This window comes from Melospiza georgiana, chromosome 5, assembly GCF_028018845.1.
Source record: "Melospiza georgiana isolate bMelGeo1 chromosome 5, bMelGeo1.pri, whole genome shotgun sequence".
Taxonomy (NCBI): domain Eukaryota; kingdom Metazoa; phylum Chordata; class Aves; order Passeriformes; family Passerellidae; genus Melospiza; species Melospiza georgiana.
Genome location: NC_080434.1, coordinates 1,286,680 through 1,305,736, shown reverse-complemented (window position 1 = coordinate 1,305,736; position 19,057 = coordinate 1,286,680). Strand labels below are relative to the sequence as shown.

General features: G+C 39.5%; 1 protein-coding gene across 1 annotated transcript; it reads right to left on the bottom strand.

Moving 5' to 3' along the window:
- Nucleotides 1-1,041: 1,041 nt before the first annotated feature.
- On the bottom strand, nucleotides 1,042-18,850 carry VPS37A (VPS37A subunit of ESCRT-I). The gene is made up of 12 exons (XM_058025265.1): nucleotides 18,726-18,850; nucleotides 15,242-15,316; nucleotides 14,148-14,262; nucleotides 13,201-13,301; nucleotides 12,088-12,301; nucleotides 11,042-11,112; nucleotides 8,820-8,947; nucleotides 8,673-8,731; nucleotides 8,512-8,580; nucleotides 6,395-6,538; nucleotides 5,574-5,654; nucleotides 1,042-5,392 (listed from the first exon to the last, which is right to left on the bottom strand). Exons 1-11 carry the CDS (start codon nucleotides 18,848-18,850, stop codon nucleotides 5,574-5,576), a joined length of 1,182 nt encoding a protein of 393 aa, XP_057881248.1. The 3' UTR covers nucleotides 1,042-5,392.
- Nucleotides 18,851-19,057: the final 207 nt, after the last annotated feature.

Genomic DNA, 19,057 nt, shown 5'->3' with positions numbered 1-19,057 from the left:
TGTTTTGTTATAGCCTTGCTGCAAATCTTTGCAAATTTGGCCCATTTTCAATAAGGCCACTGTAATTTGAAACAGGACACAGATGAACTAAACTGCTCAAGTCCTCACTAGTTCAGGCTGCTCTTTAGTATCAAAATGTGCCTCTAAGGGACACTGAAGGCAATAGGATCAAACAGCTGAAGCCTCCTTTACAGAAGGAAAACTATTTGCCAGCTGCTTTTATTGGTAAGTCTAGACAAGAAACAAATGTGGTTAACTCTCTAAAAAGCTGAGAAATTAATTCGTTGGAGGGCACAACAACACGGCATCAATAAAAATAAAAAAGGAAAAACAAAGTAAAAGGAGGAAGGCAGGGAAGGAAAGCTCTTTGTAAAATCAGCAAGGCAGGGAACCACGTTCTCTGAAGACAGAGGCAAGCCAGGGCATGGGTTCACAGCATGAAAGATATTTAATGACACAAACCAACAATAAAACCACAAAAAGCAACAATATGGGATAGCCTTTGCAATGAAGGTAAGAATGCCATCACTGTTGACCAGCTAAGATAATCCTTTTCTGTGGACACTGCCCTGAACTGCATACAAGAGTTCTCAAGCAGATCACAAACACAGCCAAGGCCAGGGGCTGCTTCTGTGCAGAGACAGGTAAACACCACAGTGACTGAAAAATCCTCCAAGGACAGGTAAGCTGCTGACAATTCATTTGGGAAGGGAGGAACATGTGCTGGATGAGTTTGAAGTAGGTCAGCTTATGACAATACTAAGACACATGAAAAATATGCCAAAGATCTAGAGCCAAGTGTGCTGCAAACCCTGAATTCAGAGAGGTGCCAGTGTGGGCATAAGAAGATAAAAGAAAACATTCAAATTTACTTATATTATTTAAATTGCCAGTAGAGCATCTGAAACCAGCAAATCCAATAATGTTAAAATAAAATGTACTAGTCTTTTAATATAAATCATTCTGTAAAGAAGCTAATGAAACCTTACAGGTCCACCAGAAAAACAACTGAATCAGGCAAGGACTGAGTCTGTTGCTAAGGTTATTCAGATAAATTAATTCTGTTTCTGAAGACTAAAGAACACAGTTCTTTATATTGAGGTATTCCCTTGTTATTGAAATATAGGCTCTCTTTATAGCTTATTACTGCATAGAAATGTGATGTCTACAGGTATCTGACAAAAACAAGGCATTTTCAAAACCCAGGGACAAAATACAGGTTTTTAAAGCCCATTTTAGTAAAGGTAGCTCCAAGAATTACTGCTGTTTAAATGGTTGAACAGGAAAAGCTCAAACCACTGCACATGAAGATAAAAAGTTTGTCCTTGAGTATTGTACTGGATCCACTTCCAACACAATTCTATATCCACTCAAAAAGTCCTGCAATGCCCAACTGTGTCTGTAAGTTATACAAGACATATTAAAACCCTAAAGCCTTTATTTGTAAGTTTAGCACATTACAGTATTTACTGTTCAGAATAGTTAAGGCTCTGATACTTGACTTTGTTGCCAAAGTTTTAACTGAGTTTTACCTGAAGGTCTCTTAAATCTCTATTTTATAAAAATTTATTCTAGTATTTGAAGGGAGTAGTTAGAACTTGGACATGTATAAAATTTCTAACTTCCACATCTGGTCCAGCTCCTAAGTGGCAAAGCTGCCGAGAATGTAAAGAACAAACAGAATTATAGTTCATGCTGCTCAGAACTGACTGTCCAGTCTCTTGGTTGCAGTGGTGGCTGGTATAGTGCCTCTCAGCAAATTCAGACACCCAGCTGGGAGGAGCAGCCAATACCCCAGAGTGCTTTCAGCCCTTCAGAAGGATCTCATTGGAGTGGAGGGATGGACAGAGAGGAACCTTCTGAAATTCAACAAGAGCAAATGCAGGGCCCTGCACCTGGGGAAGTTCTGGGTTCCTCAGAACAAGGAAGGCATGGAGCTCCTGGAGCCATGCCAGCAGAGGGCAACAATGATAAGTGGATCACATCACTTAAGAGGCTGAGGGAGCTGGGCTGTTTAGGCCAGTGAAGACTGAGAGGAGACCCCATCAATGTCTGTAAGTATCCAAAGGAAGGGTGTCAAGAGGGTGGAGCCAGGCTTTTCTTTGTGGTGCTGAACAATACCACAAGAGGCAAATGGCAGAAACTGATGCCTGGGAAGTTCCACCCAATTATGAGGAAGTTTTTCACTGTGTGGGTGACTGAGAGCTGGAACAGTTGTCCAGAGAGACTGTGGAGTCACCTGCACTGAGATATTCAAGAACCATCTTGGCACAATCCTGTCCCATGTTCTCTAGGATGACTGCTTCAGCAGGGTGGTTTGACCAAATGACTCAGTGTGAACCTTTCCAACCTGACACATTCTGTGATTTAGCAGTACGATCAGGTATTAAAATTAGGCAAACCCCAGACTCAATCAGCAGTTACAACAAAGAATGTACACTCCCCTCTGCAAACAACTGCAACATCAGAGCTGAGCCATCTTCTTACTCTTGAATTTCTTGTTCGTTGAGTTGGCTTTCCCACTGGGAGAACATCTGAGCATGACAATGTGCAAAGCTCCCAAGAAACAAGTCATTGTACAGAGCCTTTTATTCCAGATTGCTTAAAAGCTCTCGACATATTTCAAAAACCATTAGAATATGCATCTAACAGCACTCGCCATTCTCTTACACTTTGTGGGAAACTGGACTTACACCTATGCTTCATATTTTGGCAAAAATTGAGGTAAAGAATGTGTTTAACAGTGGGCTACCAGCATGCTACCAGCTACCATCCCTAACTCTGACAGAGAGAGTGTTATCAGTGTTCTACCTAGTCTTCTGGTGAAAGCAGACCAGGGAAGGCACAACCAATGTAGGACTAAAACAAAAGAAAAACAAAACAACAATAACAAAAAAATCCCACTCCAACCAGCGTCAGGTAGACCCTTAAAGAACATAAACAGGTTGGATATTCTTGGATGTGACAGCATTCCTGCAGCTAATCCAGAATACATCATCATTGAATACAGAGACTTCTGTGCTTCTTTTCTGGAGGATGGGTTTGTGACAGCAGAAGGGGCTAAAAAAAGGAAAAATATCCAAAGAACAGTAACAATGACATCAGAGAATAGAAAGGGAGAAAAAAGAACTTAACTTTGAAATCCCTGAACGACAAACACTGAACTTGCAATACACAGTGACATTTTCTTGTAGATTCTACTCCACTACCATCAGAAAGACTCCATGGAGAACTTCCCAATTTGAAAATTTGCTTACTAAAGTAACATAAGAGGAAAAGCTGAAGAGTTCAGAACTTGTACTAGCAAATCCTGTTATAAAACGTATAAAGAAGATACTAGCCCAATACAGCAAGAACACCAGATGTCTGGTCATCCATGCCTGTCTCTGTTCACAAGAAACAACAAAAAACCAGCTCTGCACAGGATTGTGTGTAGTCTTGAGAGTTAACTAGATTGTCAGAAACAGATCAGAAACAACTCAGCACAAAATTAGATGGGATTTTGCCAAGAAGGTTACAGTGATGACTTACACCTAACTCTTCAGAGCTGCAGAAATCACACTACTCAGACACAAGTTCAGAACCACTTAGATGTTTACATAACCTAAGGCTTTAGTTAACACATTAGCAGGAGTGCTATGCCAATATACAGGCAGCACATTTTTTTTAATAAGAACCTCTAAAATTATTGCTTAAGCATTCCATTTATAAAGTGCTGATTTTTTTTCAGACACCGAAGTATGTTTGATTTGGACCACAGATCTATTTTTTTGGGACATCTGATCTCAGAATTTGGATCAGCTTTAAAATATGTCCTATAAAATAGCAGTGAATAGTCTACTCACCCTGAGAAGGAACAGCTTATGACAATCACAAAAGTGTAACGAACGGCAGAGCTGAGACTGAAGACCCACTAGCCTGTGGAACAGACTTTTTGCACTTCCACGATTTTCCTTCATTCAGAAGAAATATCACAGTTTGCTAGCAGAATATCAAGTTTAGGACTGAAGATCAGTGATATAGAAAAGCACATGCTTGGACTGTGGTCTGAGATTAGAGCCTGCCATGTTCTGTGATCCTATCTAGGTAACACACAGGTAGAGTCTTGGCTAAGAGGTTTATCTCCAGACTGCTTCCTGACAAGAAAGAAGCAGGATTTCTGATACATTGCTTAATCAGCACTTTATCCTACTTACAACTCTCAAAATTGTAGCATTCCTTCTACTCCTCCTCCTTGACTGTCTCGATGAAAACCTGAGGCATTGAGAAGGTTAAGAAAAAGAATGTGTCTTGCAACAGCACGAGAAAATACATGGATATTTAGGACCTGTATTTTCCTCCTACAGAACACTGCATTTGGTCCTACCCATTCTCACCAGATATACCCCACCCCAGACTGTCAGCTTACCAGAGGCAAGATTCATTGATGAAAGCACAGAATTGAGTTTCACTTCCAAATCCAATCACTTGCCTTACCACATGACAATTACAACCAAATTAGTTTCTTTACATTAGTAAAAAATAACTGTTTTCCAAAGAACTTCAGAAGTAGTTTTTGTAAACCATTTCTGAGTTCCTCACATGATGAAGTTATTTATCTTGCACAAAACAGAAACAAGAAGGTGACCTGCTTATTATTCCTTTATGAACAAAAAAAAGAAAATGAACTTGTTAGATGAAAATTGTGTTTAATTAGTGGTAGGTACCAAACCACTCTTGAAATCAGTGCATCAGTGCTACTAAGCAACATAACAAATCTATGCAGATATCATTTATTCTATTTTGATTCCAGTATAATTTTTTTCCAACACATCCTTTGCTTAATCCCCAATCTACTCATCCAAAACACAATACAAGCTATACTTAGTTTTCTATTATTACTTAGAAGTAAAAAAATTTGTTCTTTAATATTTTGGCTTCAAGAAAAGACAGCTTGTGAATCCAGTGGCAATCTCCATTAAGATTTTTTTTAGTTTCCAGAGTCCTATCACTTAAAGTCTTCCACAGATTAAGCCAAATCTATGGTTAAAATTCAAAATACAAAAGATATGAATTATGTTTTTATAAAAATGTAAAAAGCTAGTCAAAATTACATGTTTAGATATTTAATCTCTGAACAATGGAGTATAGCAGCAGGGAACTTAAATATTATAACTATCAACAATAAATACAAGAAATTAATGCAAAGATTGCAATAGAAGGATTCTTGAGTACAATGAGAATATAAAGAGACATTCTAATTTGTACAAAAACCATCCCAACTCTGTATACAATCTCTTCTATAAATACAACCAGATAAGATGAAATGCTTATTTGCAAATAATAGTTATTAAAAAGTGTGCTTTATTGGGGTTTTCATTCGTTCTCTTGGCAGGTGTAGTTTGCAGGAAGTCTGTAAGGACAAATTTCCAAAATTAGATATTTTAATTTCTCCAGAAGTTGTATTTTAAATACAAGTAACAACAGATGCAGAACACACTTGATTTCCACGGGAACAATAAACACCGTAACAAATGCATTAGCATTAGCAGGTGTGTAACAATAAGGTGAATTGTTTAACAAACCAAGTTTACCTATAGTGGAGCATGAAATTGGCTGTGCATTGCTATTGCCTGTTGAAGTTTCTCCTCTTTGGCTCGTCTGCAGTGGCAGAGCTATGAAAAAAGACATACAAGACTGAATTCTAAAAGCAGTTTTTTGTAATGCATACTGCAGTTTCTCCTTACTGATTTAGCTATTTTACAGGCTCTTTAAAGAAAGAAAACCCTGCCTAACCTACCTCCCTTCCAAGCTTTGGGCTGAACAATGGTCTATACAGATAACATTATTCTATCCAAAATTGTTTATAAGAGGATTCTTTCCAATGTTACAAAATGCATTTATTGGGCACCTTTACAGAAAGGTACACTACTTGGTAAGTTACTTTTGTCACAGCATGAACAAGAATGGTGATTTTTGAACCCCAGTTACTTATTTGATGATAGCCATCAATAAAATTTGTTTAAGAAGTCTAATAAATTAAACATTAAGGTTGTTTAATGCAACATGTCAGTTTATGTCAACCTTCCAAATATGAAATTTACCATGTGGCTATCTTCCCCAATATCTATACAAGATACAGAAGAAATTGGCACAAAAATATCTGCAACAGCACATTAATATGGTCTAACGCAGAAGACCTTTGCACTCCCATCTTAGAAGTATGTGCCTTTGGAATGCAGATTATAGTCTAAAGAAACTGAAGCCATTTAAGGATTTTTTCTCCTTCTGTCAAAGCTCACTAAAGCACTGTTCTGTATCACACGACTGCTCAAACTCTTAAAAAAAGAAGTCCTAAATTTATTCACTGTGTGTTGTACATGTCTTGGATTAGAAGTACTTGTGTATTACATACCGTTCTCTTTTCCATGAAACTACTAAGAAAGTCATCTATCTCTGTTTTGCCTTCCAAGAAGTCTTCTGCAATAGTATCAGACTCCTCTTCAGCTTCATGAGCAGCTACTTTAAGTCTGGCCTGCAGAGCACTTGGACTGCAACTCTAAGAAAATAAAAAGTCCAATGTAATATTAACCTGTCTGTTAAAACTCATGTTTTCAAAAAGATAATGACTATATAAATATGGAATATGTGGACAGAGCACTATTATTACATAAAAGCCTAAGTAACCAGATGAAGTTCCATCTCCAAGTTACAGAGATGGAACTCTAGCTTGTTAAACTAGAAAGGTTCCAATGTGAGAAAAGTGTTGCTAGTTTAGGTCTTGATACACAATCATTCACACAAATGAATAAAGTTTTTCAACTTTTACCCTACAGTGTAGAAAGCATCCAGCTTGGAAATCTGACAAGTTCTCAAGTGCATGATTTCTGAGTAGAACTAACATTTCAAGTGTCTTCAATAAATAGGGTCTACTTTTGAAAATCAGCTGTGAACCTGAGAAGTATAAAAAGGTAAAAAAGAACTTACTGTTCAGCTTTTAAATACCCTTGAAATGATTGTGGAGAAGACAGGAAAGCAAAAAGCACCTACTCAAGAAGTAGATAGACTGCTAATCTCAATCAGTGTACTCATTTTTCTGTTCTTATAAACCTCAAACCTTACTTCTGTTTATTGCATACAATTTCATTATTTTTTCTCGAATATATCTGGGCAGGTAAACAGGACATGATTCACATCCAGTAGGAGTCTGAAGAGAGCCAGAACTGCAAAATTAAGGCATTTATACATTTTAGATGCTTGGCCTAACCTTCATCTACCCTATGAAAAATCTTTTACTTATGTACTTTAGAATCTTAATGTAATCAAAAATTTCCTGTTAAATTGATCTTGTACAAAATACAGAGAGTTTGCTCTAATAAAAGAGGACTAAAATTCACTCAATACAAGTAAAAATACTTGTTTGGAAATTTGAAGGAAAGAGAGCAGGAGATACCTGTGCACAGCAAACATCACTACATGAAGATATAGCATATTGGGAAAAAAAGCAGAAAAATTCAACTGCTAGTCCTCAGCTCTCAGCCTCCTATCCATCACTAAATTGAATCAGCAAATCTAATTTAGAGAAGAGAAAAGGGACTACAGCAATGCAATGTTATGTCCTGTTCTTAAGTGGTTTCTTGCAAAAATAGGTGGTTTATCCACGTCAACTACCTCTACCCACTTTAAGGTCAAAGGAAGCATTAGGAGTCAGACTCTTCTCATTTTCAAGTGAGGAAATCTCTAATATTTTGACCACCTGTGAAATCATTTGGTTTGCCATCATGCAACTTTTTGGTTGGTTTTTTTTTTGGGTTTGTTTTTTTTTTAATTTGTTTTCTTATTTTGGGGGCATTCAGAAATTCAGGTACTATGCGTGCTAAACTGATGGACTGTTGCATTCTCAGGTGACAAGTCTTGCAAATTATGAAGATTTTAGTGCAGAAAGTGGTTTATCAGAAGTTATATCTTCTAATAAATACCCTGGTAAACATACCAAGAAATTATTCTCCTCCTCCAATACTTTCTGAATTAATAACTTCTGCCCTGTTTACACTGTAAAACATGCAAGGTTTGACAGCACATAGAGCACATTGCCTGAAGTAAGCATGCCTAGTGAATTGCAGAATTTAAGTTCCTGAAGTTATTGAGCACTTTCATCTGGCACAGTTTTACAAGCTCATTATGTTAAATGAGTACCATTAATTGAACAAGCCTTCTTTAAAAATTATTCTATTCTTAAAACTGGTTTGGACTGGGATTGTACTAAACAGTTCTAGATGTACATTACTCTTTTCTTCCAACTCCTTTGCTCCTATTGTAGCAGTAAAAAATAAAAACCCAATGAGAAAAGCCATTATTTTGCTTTTAACTGTTTGGTACATCATTCAATTTTTTTCATATTTGACGAAATATTTAATCTACTTCATATTAAATGAGAGTTTAACCAAAACAATATTCCTAATGGGTAAAGATACATATCAAAATTTCAGATTTATCGAAGTATTCTTAAAGGATGTCATGTAGGAATTATACCTCACTAAGTTCATGCTGTCTTTGCATCTTTTTTTCAAAGGCTGCTTTCATTTGCGTGAGTTGCTCATACTGGAAGGAAGAGGAAAAGGAACATTATCACCTTGAAAAAATTCCAGATATTACCACTCATATTGCTGAAGATTATTTTATTGTTAACTTACTTTATCCAACACTGTCTGTCTTTTTGCTTCAAGACTAGGCTCCAGCAACAGGTTTTTTTCTGAAAAATAAAATCAGCATTACTACTTTTTTTTAAAGGATTTAGTTCACAGAACAAAGCCACACATGTTAACATTTTGACAGCTTACTTGCCAGCTCTTCAATGCTTTTCACCAACTCATCTCTGTCAGTAATGACTTGCTTCAGCTGTGGAAGAGTCACAAACTGTTCCAGTAACACCTCCTCTTGCTCATTCATACTGGTCAGCTGTGATATACTGTACTCAAACAGAAAGAAAGTACATTTAAAGCTGAAAACACCACATGCAAAGTAGTTCACTTCTTCCAGAATTTGAGGCATTTTTTGGGACTTTACAAATACATGACACTTGAGCACAACTTATTTTTCCTTTTTCTACTGGATTGTGGGTTCTACTATATGCAGCAGTGAATTTAAAAAGCAGCATGTTAAAAAATATCTTTCATTTCAAGCCTTACTTCCCATAATGCTACTATAGTGGGTTGACTATATTGAGCTACCAGATGCCCCCTCAGCTGCTCTCTCAGTTCCCCTCCTCAACAGGCTATGGAGGAAAATCTCAGGGGTTTAGATAAAAACAGTGAAGTCACTTACCAGTTACAATCAAACACAAAAACACTCTCAGAAAAATTTAACTGAATTTATTGTCAATTACAGTAAGAGTTGGATGGTAAGCAAGAAAGGCAAAAGCTAAAATACTGCTCCATTTTTCCTCAGGCTCAACCTCATTCCTTCATGCCCAACACTGTCTCTCCCTGTCTCCCCCTCCTTGGGGCAAAGGGGGAACTGCAAGTGTAGCAGTCAGTCCCCAACAGTTCATCTCTGCTTCTCCTTCCTTCTCACACTTCACCCCTGCTCCACAGACTGCATTCAGTTCCTGGCATGAGTATCCAGTCCAGGTAATACCTGGCTGCAGCTTCCTTCAGGGCATATCCAACATTGGGTCCTTCCTGGACTGCAGTGTGGGTAACTGCTCCAGCACAGTCCTCTCAGCTACAGGATACATTTTAAAAATACCCATACTACTGCAATCTTTTCCAAAACTTCCATGGGCTGTGGAAAAGTAACTGCTCTGGTACGTGGAGCACCTCCTTCTCATCCTTCTTCCCTGACCTTGGTGTTTGCAGGATTATCACATTTTTCCATTCCTCCCCTCAATCCTCACTGCCTCTGCTCCTTCTAGAATGTTTTCAGAGGCAGTGCCTGCTTCACTAATGGACTCAGGAGTCTTGCAGTGGGTCTGCTGCCAAACCAGCTGTGCGGGGTACAGGGGGAGCTCCTGTACCCTTTCTCACAAAGGCCACTCAAAAAGCCCCTTTACCAAAACCATGCCACCTATACAGAACAGAACTATTCAGAACAGCTGCAATACCTCTGTCATTCCATTAAACAACCAACAGAAGAATAATGGAATTTTAATCCAGCCGCTTGATCAGAATGTTTTAACAAATTACGCTTTCCTGCAAAATTCTTAATTTGCTGTTATGTAATAAGGATGCTGTCAGAACTTAAAAGCTAAGTCAGCTAAACTAAACGGGTTCTTTGGGAAGTGTCAAAGGAAAAGAAAAAGCCACCCCAGTTGAAACAACAGTTTTCAATTGCTTAACTATGACACCACCAGAAAGATGTGAGATCTGAAGGAGTTTATAGTGGATTTGTAACCTATTCCACCCCACATAACTGATCTAGGAAACTGTCTCATTAGATCTGAGCAAGCTGCTGGGAGCAATAACTAATACAGCTTGTTTGAATAATGACAAACAGATGAAAATATTTGTGTAGTATGTGTATAAAGTATTTAGATGTAGCAGTGATTTGCACTGGGACAGCAGACACATTTACCTCCTGGATTTGCCTAAGCCAGCCTCCCCTGAACATGCTGAGCTGCTCACAAAGCAGTTCCCCATTTACCCTGCACTACAGCTCTTTGGCATTTAGGAGAACGTAATTTTTGAACCAGCCTCAAGCTACTCCATTTCCTCCTTCAAAAGTTATGCTTATTGAATTACTAGAAATTAAGTCCCTTGTAAGGCCTCAGAAAAAAGCAAAACACTGATAGTAAGAAACAGTAAAAATAAATACTTCTTTTCCTGGTGTTGAATCAAGTACTGCTCCTGCTGACCAAACTCTAAAGAAGCAGCACACTTGAATATAAAGCAGGTTTATTTTCTGACTACAATACTTTGGTATGTGGCAGTTCCCCTAATTATAATTTCTACAAAACCCTTTCAGTGATGTGTACAGACCTCTGACAAAAATCAGATACAGGCCAGTAGTAAAGTACAGTGCCTTTCAGTAACTATAGAAGTTCAGCTAACCTCTGGAAATTTACCTTAGTTCTGAGAGCTCTGGAAAGGTATCAGGAATATCAGGCATCTTGTATGTAAATCCATTCTGGCCAACCTGAGTCAAAATTTAGAAATGCTTAGTAGATTTCTCAAGTGCAGTTTCTTGATATTTAACCTGATTAATCGAGAACTGAAAATGAATATTTTCCATCAACAAGAGAAGCACAAAAAGCAGTAAGAAGCAGTAGTATCTGAACAGAAAACAACTCAACCAATGCAACAAAATGCTTGAAGATGTTTGGGGTAACATGTCATAAAAGATGAGTCAGTTTTGGAGGAAAATAATTCTGTTTTGCCACGTCCTTCATTTGAAAGCAGCTGAATGACAGAGAAAATACACAGGAATAGTAAAACTCACAGAAGTGAGAACAGAGAAGGAGATTGACACTTTGATCTCTTTCACGTGGTTTTCAGAGCTATAATCTCTCAGAAAACAAATGTTTTAGACAAGGAAAAAACAGTTGCAGAAAATTTAAATTGCATAAAGTTACAAAAGTGCCTTCCAAGCCTAAGAAAACTTGTTTCCATAGACATGATTTGATTTAAGACTAAACATTTAGATACAAAGTTTTATTAAAAATAAAATTTCTTCCAGAGTTCATCAGCAACAGGGAGTTTAAGTATAAACATACAAGATAAAATGCTTCACATAAAGACTTGAGATTGCACATTGCCCTCACCTAATAGGTTCTGAGCAGGAAAGCAAGCAAGAGAAAATATCTTCTGTGGTTGGAGATACAGCTCCAGCTGCCCTATGGGGGAGTGCAGCTCCAAAACAAAACCCCTATCATCAAAGGCCATTAACATAACACAAGTTTCATTGAAACTCAGACAAACTTGTTGCTCTGACTTCAAGTTCTAAAAAATTCATCAAAGGCAGAATGACACTTTTGCTTCCCTAGCACCAGCAAAACAATGAAGTTCACTCACTCAAGCGCTTCCCTGAGTTTAACAGCAATGCCCTGTGTGCCTCCAAGGGCACTTACACCCAGTGACTGCCAGCCTAAAGAGCAGAACTCAGCACACCGACCTGCAGCACCACCTCTGCTGTGGGGACAGGCAGCGGCAGATCGGCAATCAAGCCATAGGAGGGAGCAGCAGGCTTGTCTGTAGTGTAGCTTGAAGGAACTGATTCAGAAATGGGCATGGGTGCCATTGTCCTGTTTTCTTGAGGTGGATATGGAGGGAGAAATGGAAACCCCTGAGGAGCAAAAGGAGGCATTCCAGCTGGTTTGTTGTAAAGGCTAAAAACAAACAAAACCACAACCATGAGCAACCAACTGCTTATAGCATGTCTTGTCATTTGAATTATAATTACGAGACCACACATAAGACATAAGAATGAATTTTCAAGTGACCATAAACTTTGTATTTTCTGTTCTCAGTTGCTTCCAATGTAATAACCCTTTCTGTCTAATACTGCAATATAGTCTAGAACTCCATTAATCTACATTCTTGTAGAACAGCCAAATACACACTTACACTCTTAATTATCAGAAAGCTATTTCTCAAAAATTTATGACAGCATAATTTTAAATTGTTTCCATCCTAAAGTTGTGAGAAAAACATCTGTGTCATACATTAGTTCTTATGTATGGTATAGCATTTAATAGCTTGGGCAACACACAAGTAATTACTTCTAAATAACAGGAATGATTTTTTTTTAAATTCACAACTGCAGCCACACCTCAACTTAATATCACCGTCAGCCATGAGAACCACAGATGTGGCTCAGACACAATCTGAATTTAACACAATTCTTTAAATCACCCAATTTCTGCTGCACATGGTGCAAAAGGAACTGTCTTAAGCCTGGGAGATTATGAATAGAATATGAAAAAACACAACTGCTCAGATAATGAAATACAGCAAATTCCAGATTTCAACTGGTAATGTAAAAATTTATTTTTCAAGAAAATGGATATAAAGTTACATCAGGCATGTTGATTCAGTAACTCCAATGAAATCTAGTGTCTCTTCTAAAAACAATCAGGTCATCTACCATGCACATGAAATTGTGCAAGGACAGGGAATCTAATTCTTCCGGTATATCCATTACATATTCCTGTCTCTGCCCTCCTTAAAATCGGTTTAGTAGCTTTTTGAAAAACTAATAGACATTTATGATGTTTTGATAACTTACTATGGAAATGACGTTGAGCTAGGAGCTAGAACTGGAGGATTCTTCCAAAACTCATCCAGTAAACTCTGAATAATTTTTCCAAGATCTGAATGCATTGTAAACTGGGAAAAACACAAAACAAAATCCAAAGAAGAATAAAAATTATGTCTGGAATCCAAGTGTTCCAAAATGTGCTGAACTTGATTGTTTATTACACCCACATGACAGTGCTGAAAAGCTATTTCAGACATACTAGCTAATCCAAACTATATATACATAAACTCCAAATAAAGTGATAAAGCAACCCAGAGTTGAACAGAAACTAAAAGTCTTTTGTATATTCCATTATCAGTGGAGAGTCACCACATTGCTATTGAACAAGCAAAAATCCCCACTTCAGTTACCAAGCTACATTTGTGCAAAGAACAGAAGAGGAAAAAAAATAAAATCTGAGGACAAAGGCACTAACTACATTCCAAAAGAGTCAGAACCTCCATCCACTCAAGAAAAAATAGGACAATCTTGTTGACAAAAAGACCAGCATATTAAAATCCTGAATATGGGAGCTAAAACCTTGACGCCATTCTAATAGGATTAGGCTAGAAAGAACTATGTTACAAAACTGACTTAAAGCATCCCTCTCCTTTATTTGGAATACACTGGAATGTAATTGGAAGAGCTGTGCAATTAACAATAACCAAAAAAATGTGATAGTAATTTTCTAAGCCTTCATAACTTAAAATAGTTTTAGATACACGGAATACTCAAGTCAGAAATGGTATCAGTGAAAGAATAACTAGAATAACTACTGAACACTTCTGAATTTATTTTCAGGCCCTGAAATACAGTTTGAAAAAGATTAGGATCTATACTAATCTTTTTTACCAGGATTATTAACAATAATCTAGTGTGACATGTATTAAATGCTATTAACAGTAGATCTGTGTGAAGCTACAAATAATACATACATTACTTATTAATGGACCGGTCACATATACCCCCTGCTTGTCCATTAAATGATGTCTCACAGGTGGGAAAACACTGATGACTGGCTTTTCCTGAGGAAACTGAGGTGGAAGCAAACTGCAAATACAAGAATAATTATTACTACAGTGACACCTCATGATAAAGTTTGCCTAAGAAGGCTTCTTATGAAAAAAAAAAGTACTATTAATTACATAAACATACTTTTCTATGAAAACTGTTATGGACAAGTGCATAATGAATTAAGCATACAAAGGATTATTCAGTTACAAAATTTGAAGTCCAACAGATTGGAGCACCAGACTTCCACAAAACTGAAGAGAGCATTTTTTGTGCAAAATTGTAAGTATAACAAAGGAGCACAGAATATTCTGAGTTGGAGAGGACCCACAAAGATCACTGAGTCCAGCTCTTAAGTGCATGGCCCATACAGGCACTGAACCTGCAGCCTTGGTGTTATTAGCACATGGTCTGACAAACTAATAGACAACAAAAAAGCCATAGCATAACAAGAACACTTACAAATACAGATGCTATTACTACAAATACAATGCAGTGTAGCCTGTAAGAATATTAGGCCAACTCTGCAGGGCCAAGTAATATAAAACTTGTGAACAGAATACTATCAACATTTGCCAGAACAAAGTGTACCCCCAAAGTAAATTTGCACTAATATTACAATAAATCACTTGAGTTACAGAACCTTCACCACGGTAAGAGTATGGAGTTACAGCAGACTAAGAAATTACCAATCAAGTTTATTTTCAGTGGCAGAGAATCAAAGTTACCAGAAATCCTCAAGCATTTTCCCCTAGTTACCTTCAACTAAAATCATATAGCTACCTTAGGAACTGAGAACAGTAAAATATGATTTTGCTCTCAGCTGAACATCTGTATCTTGTACAGAGCCAGTTCCACCCAGATCACTACAACCACTAATATAAATCCAGGTTATGGTTCCTGAAATTAATTATGAGCTGGGAGCAGCTTATATTCTATTACCAGTTAGTTGTTTTTTTTTTTTTTAAGAACAATTTTCATTTTCAAGATGTGCATAGATGCAGCCCGCTCTACTTACATGTTAATGTTAATTGTCAAGTTGTTTACAGTGAATGGCAGTCGATATTCCACATCTTTCTGTATTTCTGCAATGCTGTCAAAGAAAAAATTGTTAGCATCCATTGCATGGTCAATATAACAGCTAAAAGTCTAAAAGAAACAAGCATGACCTCAGATATTTGTATTCAGTTTAGTTTTGAAAAGCCCTGTAAGAACAAAATTGAAAAGTCTGGAGTATGCAAATAGTCTTCAGAATTCTATATTGAATATTAAGATTAAAGCAAAAAAAAAAAAAAAATAGTGGATTTAACATTTAAACCTCATAAATGGTCACAAGCAAATGAACTATGGTAGGAGAAATCACACTACTCATGCCTCTGACAATAATCTCAACTTATCTTTCTCCCATTACTGGCTTAATTTAAGACAACACATCAGTGTTATTTTAATATCCTGATTTTTATCTGATTAAACATTTACTTCACCAAGGCATTATATCAGGTTCACATTGCTCTGCAACACTGCCTTCAGATCAATATGCAGAATGTTTATTAGACTAGGCATTCTTCCTTAACAGACTAGCCTAATATTTAACAGTAGTTTTTACTATGTGCACCAAGCTCACTTGCACAAGCTTTCAAGAATTATCTGGATTAAAGTTACATTCAACAATGTAAAGCTTCAGTGAGACTCAAGATCCAGGCTCTCCTGAAAGCACTTACAAAATCTAGTAAGGTAAAATCCAAATTTGTTTTTCCTGCAACAGGTAAATTACAGAAGGAAAAATCTTGAAATGAGCTACATTATTAGGAAGTTGATTTCAATACTCAAAGCATTCTACAATTTCCATGCACAGCAAGATTGTTTTGAAAGACAGCATCCCAGAGAATGTGGAGGAGGTGAAGCTCAGAAGCAGAATTTCTAGGCAATACGAAACATATCTAAGCAGAGAGTAAAAGACAGAAGGGCAGAAAACAAGCTTCCTTTTATAATGAATCAAAACAAACCATAAAAGCAGACTGGTTGCTCTTCCATGTATTTTTCCTGCTTGCACCTGGTTAATAACACTCTTTGTAACCTCCCCTCATACAGGAGAGGGAACACAGCTCCAATGGCAAATAATGCCAGCCAGGTGTTCCCAGAAAACATCTTTTGATCCAACTTCGGAAATGCTCCTCCATCCACTGCCAGGTACACTCCATACAGGTCCTTTCTCAAGAAACCCAGAACACATTACCTGCAAATGTGTGTTAAGAGTAGTATTGGGAGTGTTTTGTGTCCTTCCAAGGCACTACTGGGGCATAGAATTTAAGGCTTCAAAACGAAGTCTTTAAAAGCTTGGGGAACAAATGGGAGTAAGACACTAACTCAGCTATGAATCTTGCTTTCTGCAGCCTGATCTTATTCCTCTCATAGACAACTCAGTATTTGCTCTTTCCTGGGGAAATCACATGCTGTTTGAAGAAAATATCAAATATCTTCAGCACAGGAGAATTCAAATCAAGGGTTCTGCTGTGTTACACCACACACCACTATCTGCAACTTCTCATCCTTAACTGAAGGATTCTCCCTGGAATCTCTCACTCACATTCCTGCCCCGTAATCATCTGTCACACTTTTCATTAGCCTGCTGCAAAATCCTTTTGAGAAGGGTATATAATTACACTCCACTCACGTGGATACTGGGGAGGAAGATGAGGACAGAGTGAGGAAGAAGAAAGCCAGAATCTCATTGAATGTTCAAACAGTTATAACCCTGCTCAGGAAAAACCTTGAACTAATAACATTAGTTGTTGCTTCCCCAAGTGGGAATGAGCACATTGAAAAAATGATACATTCTTAACTTTGTCTAGAACAACAGCAAATGTAATAATCTCTTTTTTAAATGCAAAGGTTTTATTTCAAGCTCCTAACCTGAGAGGGGTTGTGTATAGGAAAGCTAGCTGCTTTACTGAAATTAAGATCACACATACCTGAGCTTTTATGACCTAAGACAACACAAACCAAACTTGACTAACTTAGTTAACTACAGCATACCAAGAATTTTGAGCATTTCGGTGAAGAGCAACAACAGTACTCATAAAGGAATAGCATTTGGGCAGCTACCATGTCCCTTCCCCTCACCTCAGTTCCTGGCTACAGCATCCATTCCCTCACTGCCTGTGCTTGAGCTGGTGCCTGCACAAACAGCAGCAAACCAGTTCAGCAAGCTGACTGACAAAAACTGATCCCTTTACTGGGGGCTTAATTCAGGATGAGCTCATCTCGTTGCCAGATTTTTAAAAAGTGGATATAAACAAAAGGCCAAGTAAGGCCAGCCTAACAAAAACTTTTAAGTTAACTAAGCTCCTATACGCCCACAAGAACAGCGCCTTGGGAAGTGAACTGTGTCCAAAATATCTGTGAAATTAGCTCTGAACAGACTTAGGCTTATTCAAGCAACAATACTTAGAAAACCATCATATTTATGTTCCCTATGTGATAATTCAAAAAATTAGGAATGGAAACTATCTGCAGTTATTAAACTTTGAAATGCATTTAGTATCTCCTCCACTTCTAGTGTCAGTATGATGTGACAGGAAGCATTCCCTGTCCTTTTTCTGAATTGTTTTGGAGGCAGCTACCATTTCAGTTCTACAGAAATCCCAGGAAGTTGCATGTCAGTAGAATGCTTACTTCACGGTAACTATAACTTCAAATGCATGGAATGTGGATCTCCTTTTAAAATGCGAGGAGTTTTAAACCAGGCAAAACAGGGCAGCATACTGCCAAGAGGGAGTACCTCAGAATATACTGTTTTACTTTAAAATTGTGGATGTCGAACAGGAGTAAACACAACTGGTTTTAGAGGAGCAGCCAGTTTTTAGCAGGTAGCACTGAACACCAGGAAAGTGTAAAGGCAGTAGGGCTGCTATGCCACTGTGCCACTGCTGGCAGGCCACTGCGCCACACAACTCCTTGGTGCTCCACGTTTTAGTCTCAACTTTTAATCAACTACGCTATGACAAGCAGCTTCCAGAGAGGCTTTATCGCAAGACGTGGTGGCGTCACTCCGAAGACATTACACCCCATGAGCAGGCTTTCCGGGCAACGGCAAGTGAAACCGGGCACGCCGACCTGCGCCCGATCCCCCGGCCGGGCCTCCCCGACAGCCAGCCGGACTCACAGTTCCCGAATTCCTGCTCCCAGCCCGCCGGGGTCCCACATCGCACGGTCCTCCGGCGGGGACCCCGCGGCAGCGCCCGGCGGGACCCTTCGGCCCCGGGACAGCGCGGGGCCGGGCCGGCCCGGGCTGCGGCGCCGCCGGCTCGGGGGCCCTGTTTACCCACACGGCCGCGAGGACCCAGCCAGGCCGCGCGGGGAGGGGACGGGGCGCAGCCGGGTTCCCGCGTCCGCGCATAGAGAGGCACGATACGCTACCGACACGCCACCGGCTCCGCGCGGCCCCGGGACGGGCGACACACCGCGGCCCTCCCGCCCCCGCGCCCGCCGCGGCCACTCACGAGGCGTGCGCGGCGCGCAGGGACTCGACCTGGCGCTGCCGCTGCTGCTGGAGGCCGGTGCGCGCGGGCGGCGCGGCGGAGGCGGGGGCGGCGCCGCCCTTGGCGAGCGGGAACAGCCAGTTCATCGCGCGCGCGGCGGCACCGGAGGGGCGCGAGCGCACCCGCGGCACCGCGCGCACCTCACCGAGCGCCCGCGCGCGCCTGCGCGCGACGGCGGCCCCGCCGCCCCTGCCCCGCCCCGGAGCCGCCGCCGGCGGGGCCGCGTCAGCGCCGCGCGCCGCGACCCGAGCGGCGGAGGGGCGGGGCGGGAGGGGAGCGGCGGCGCGGCCGGC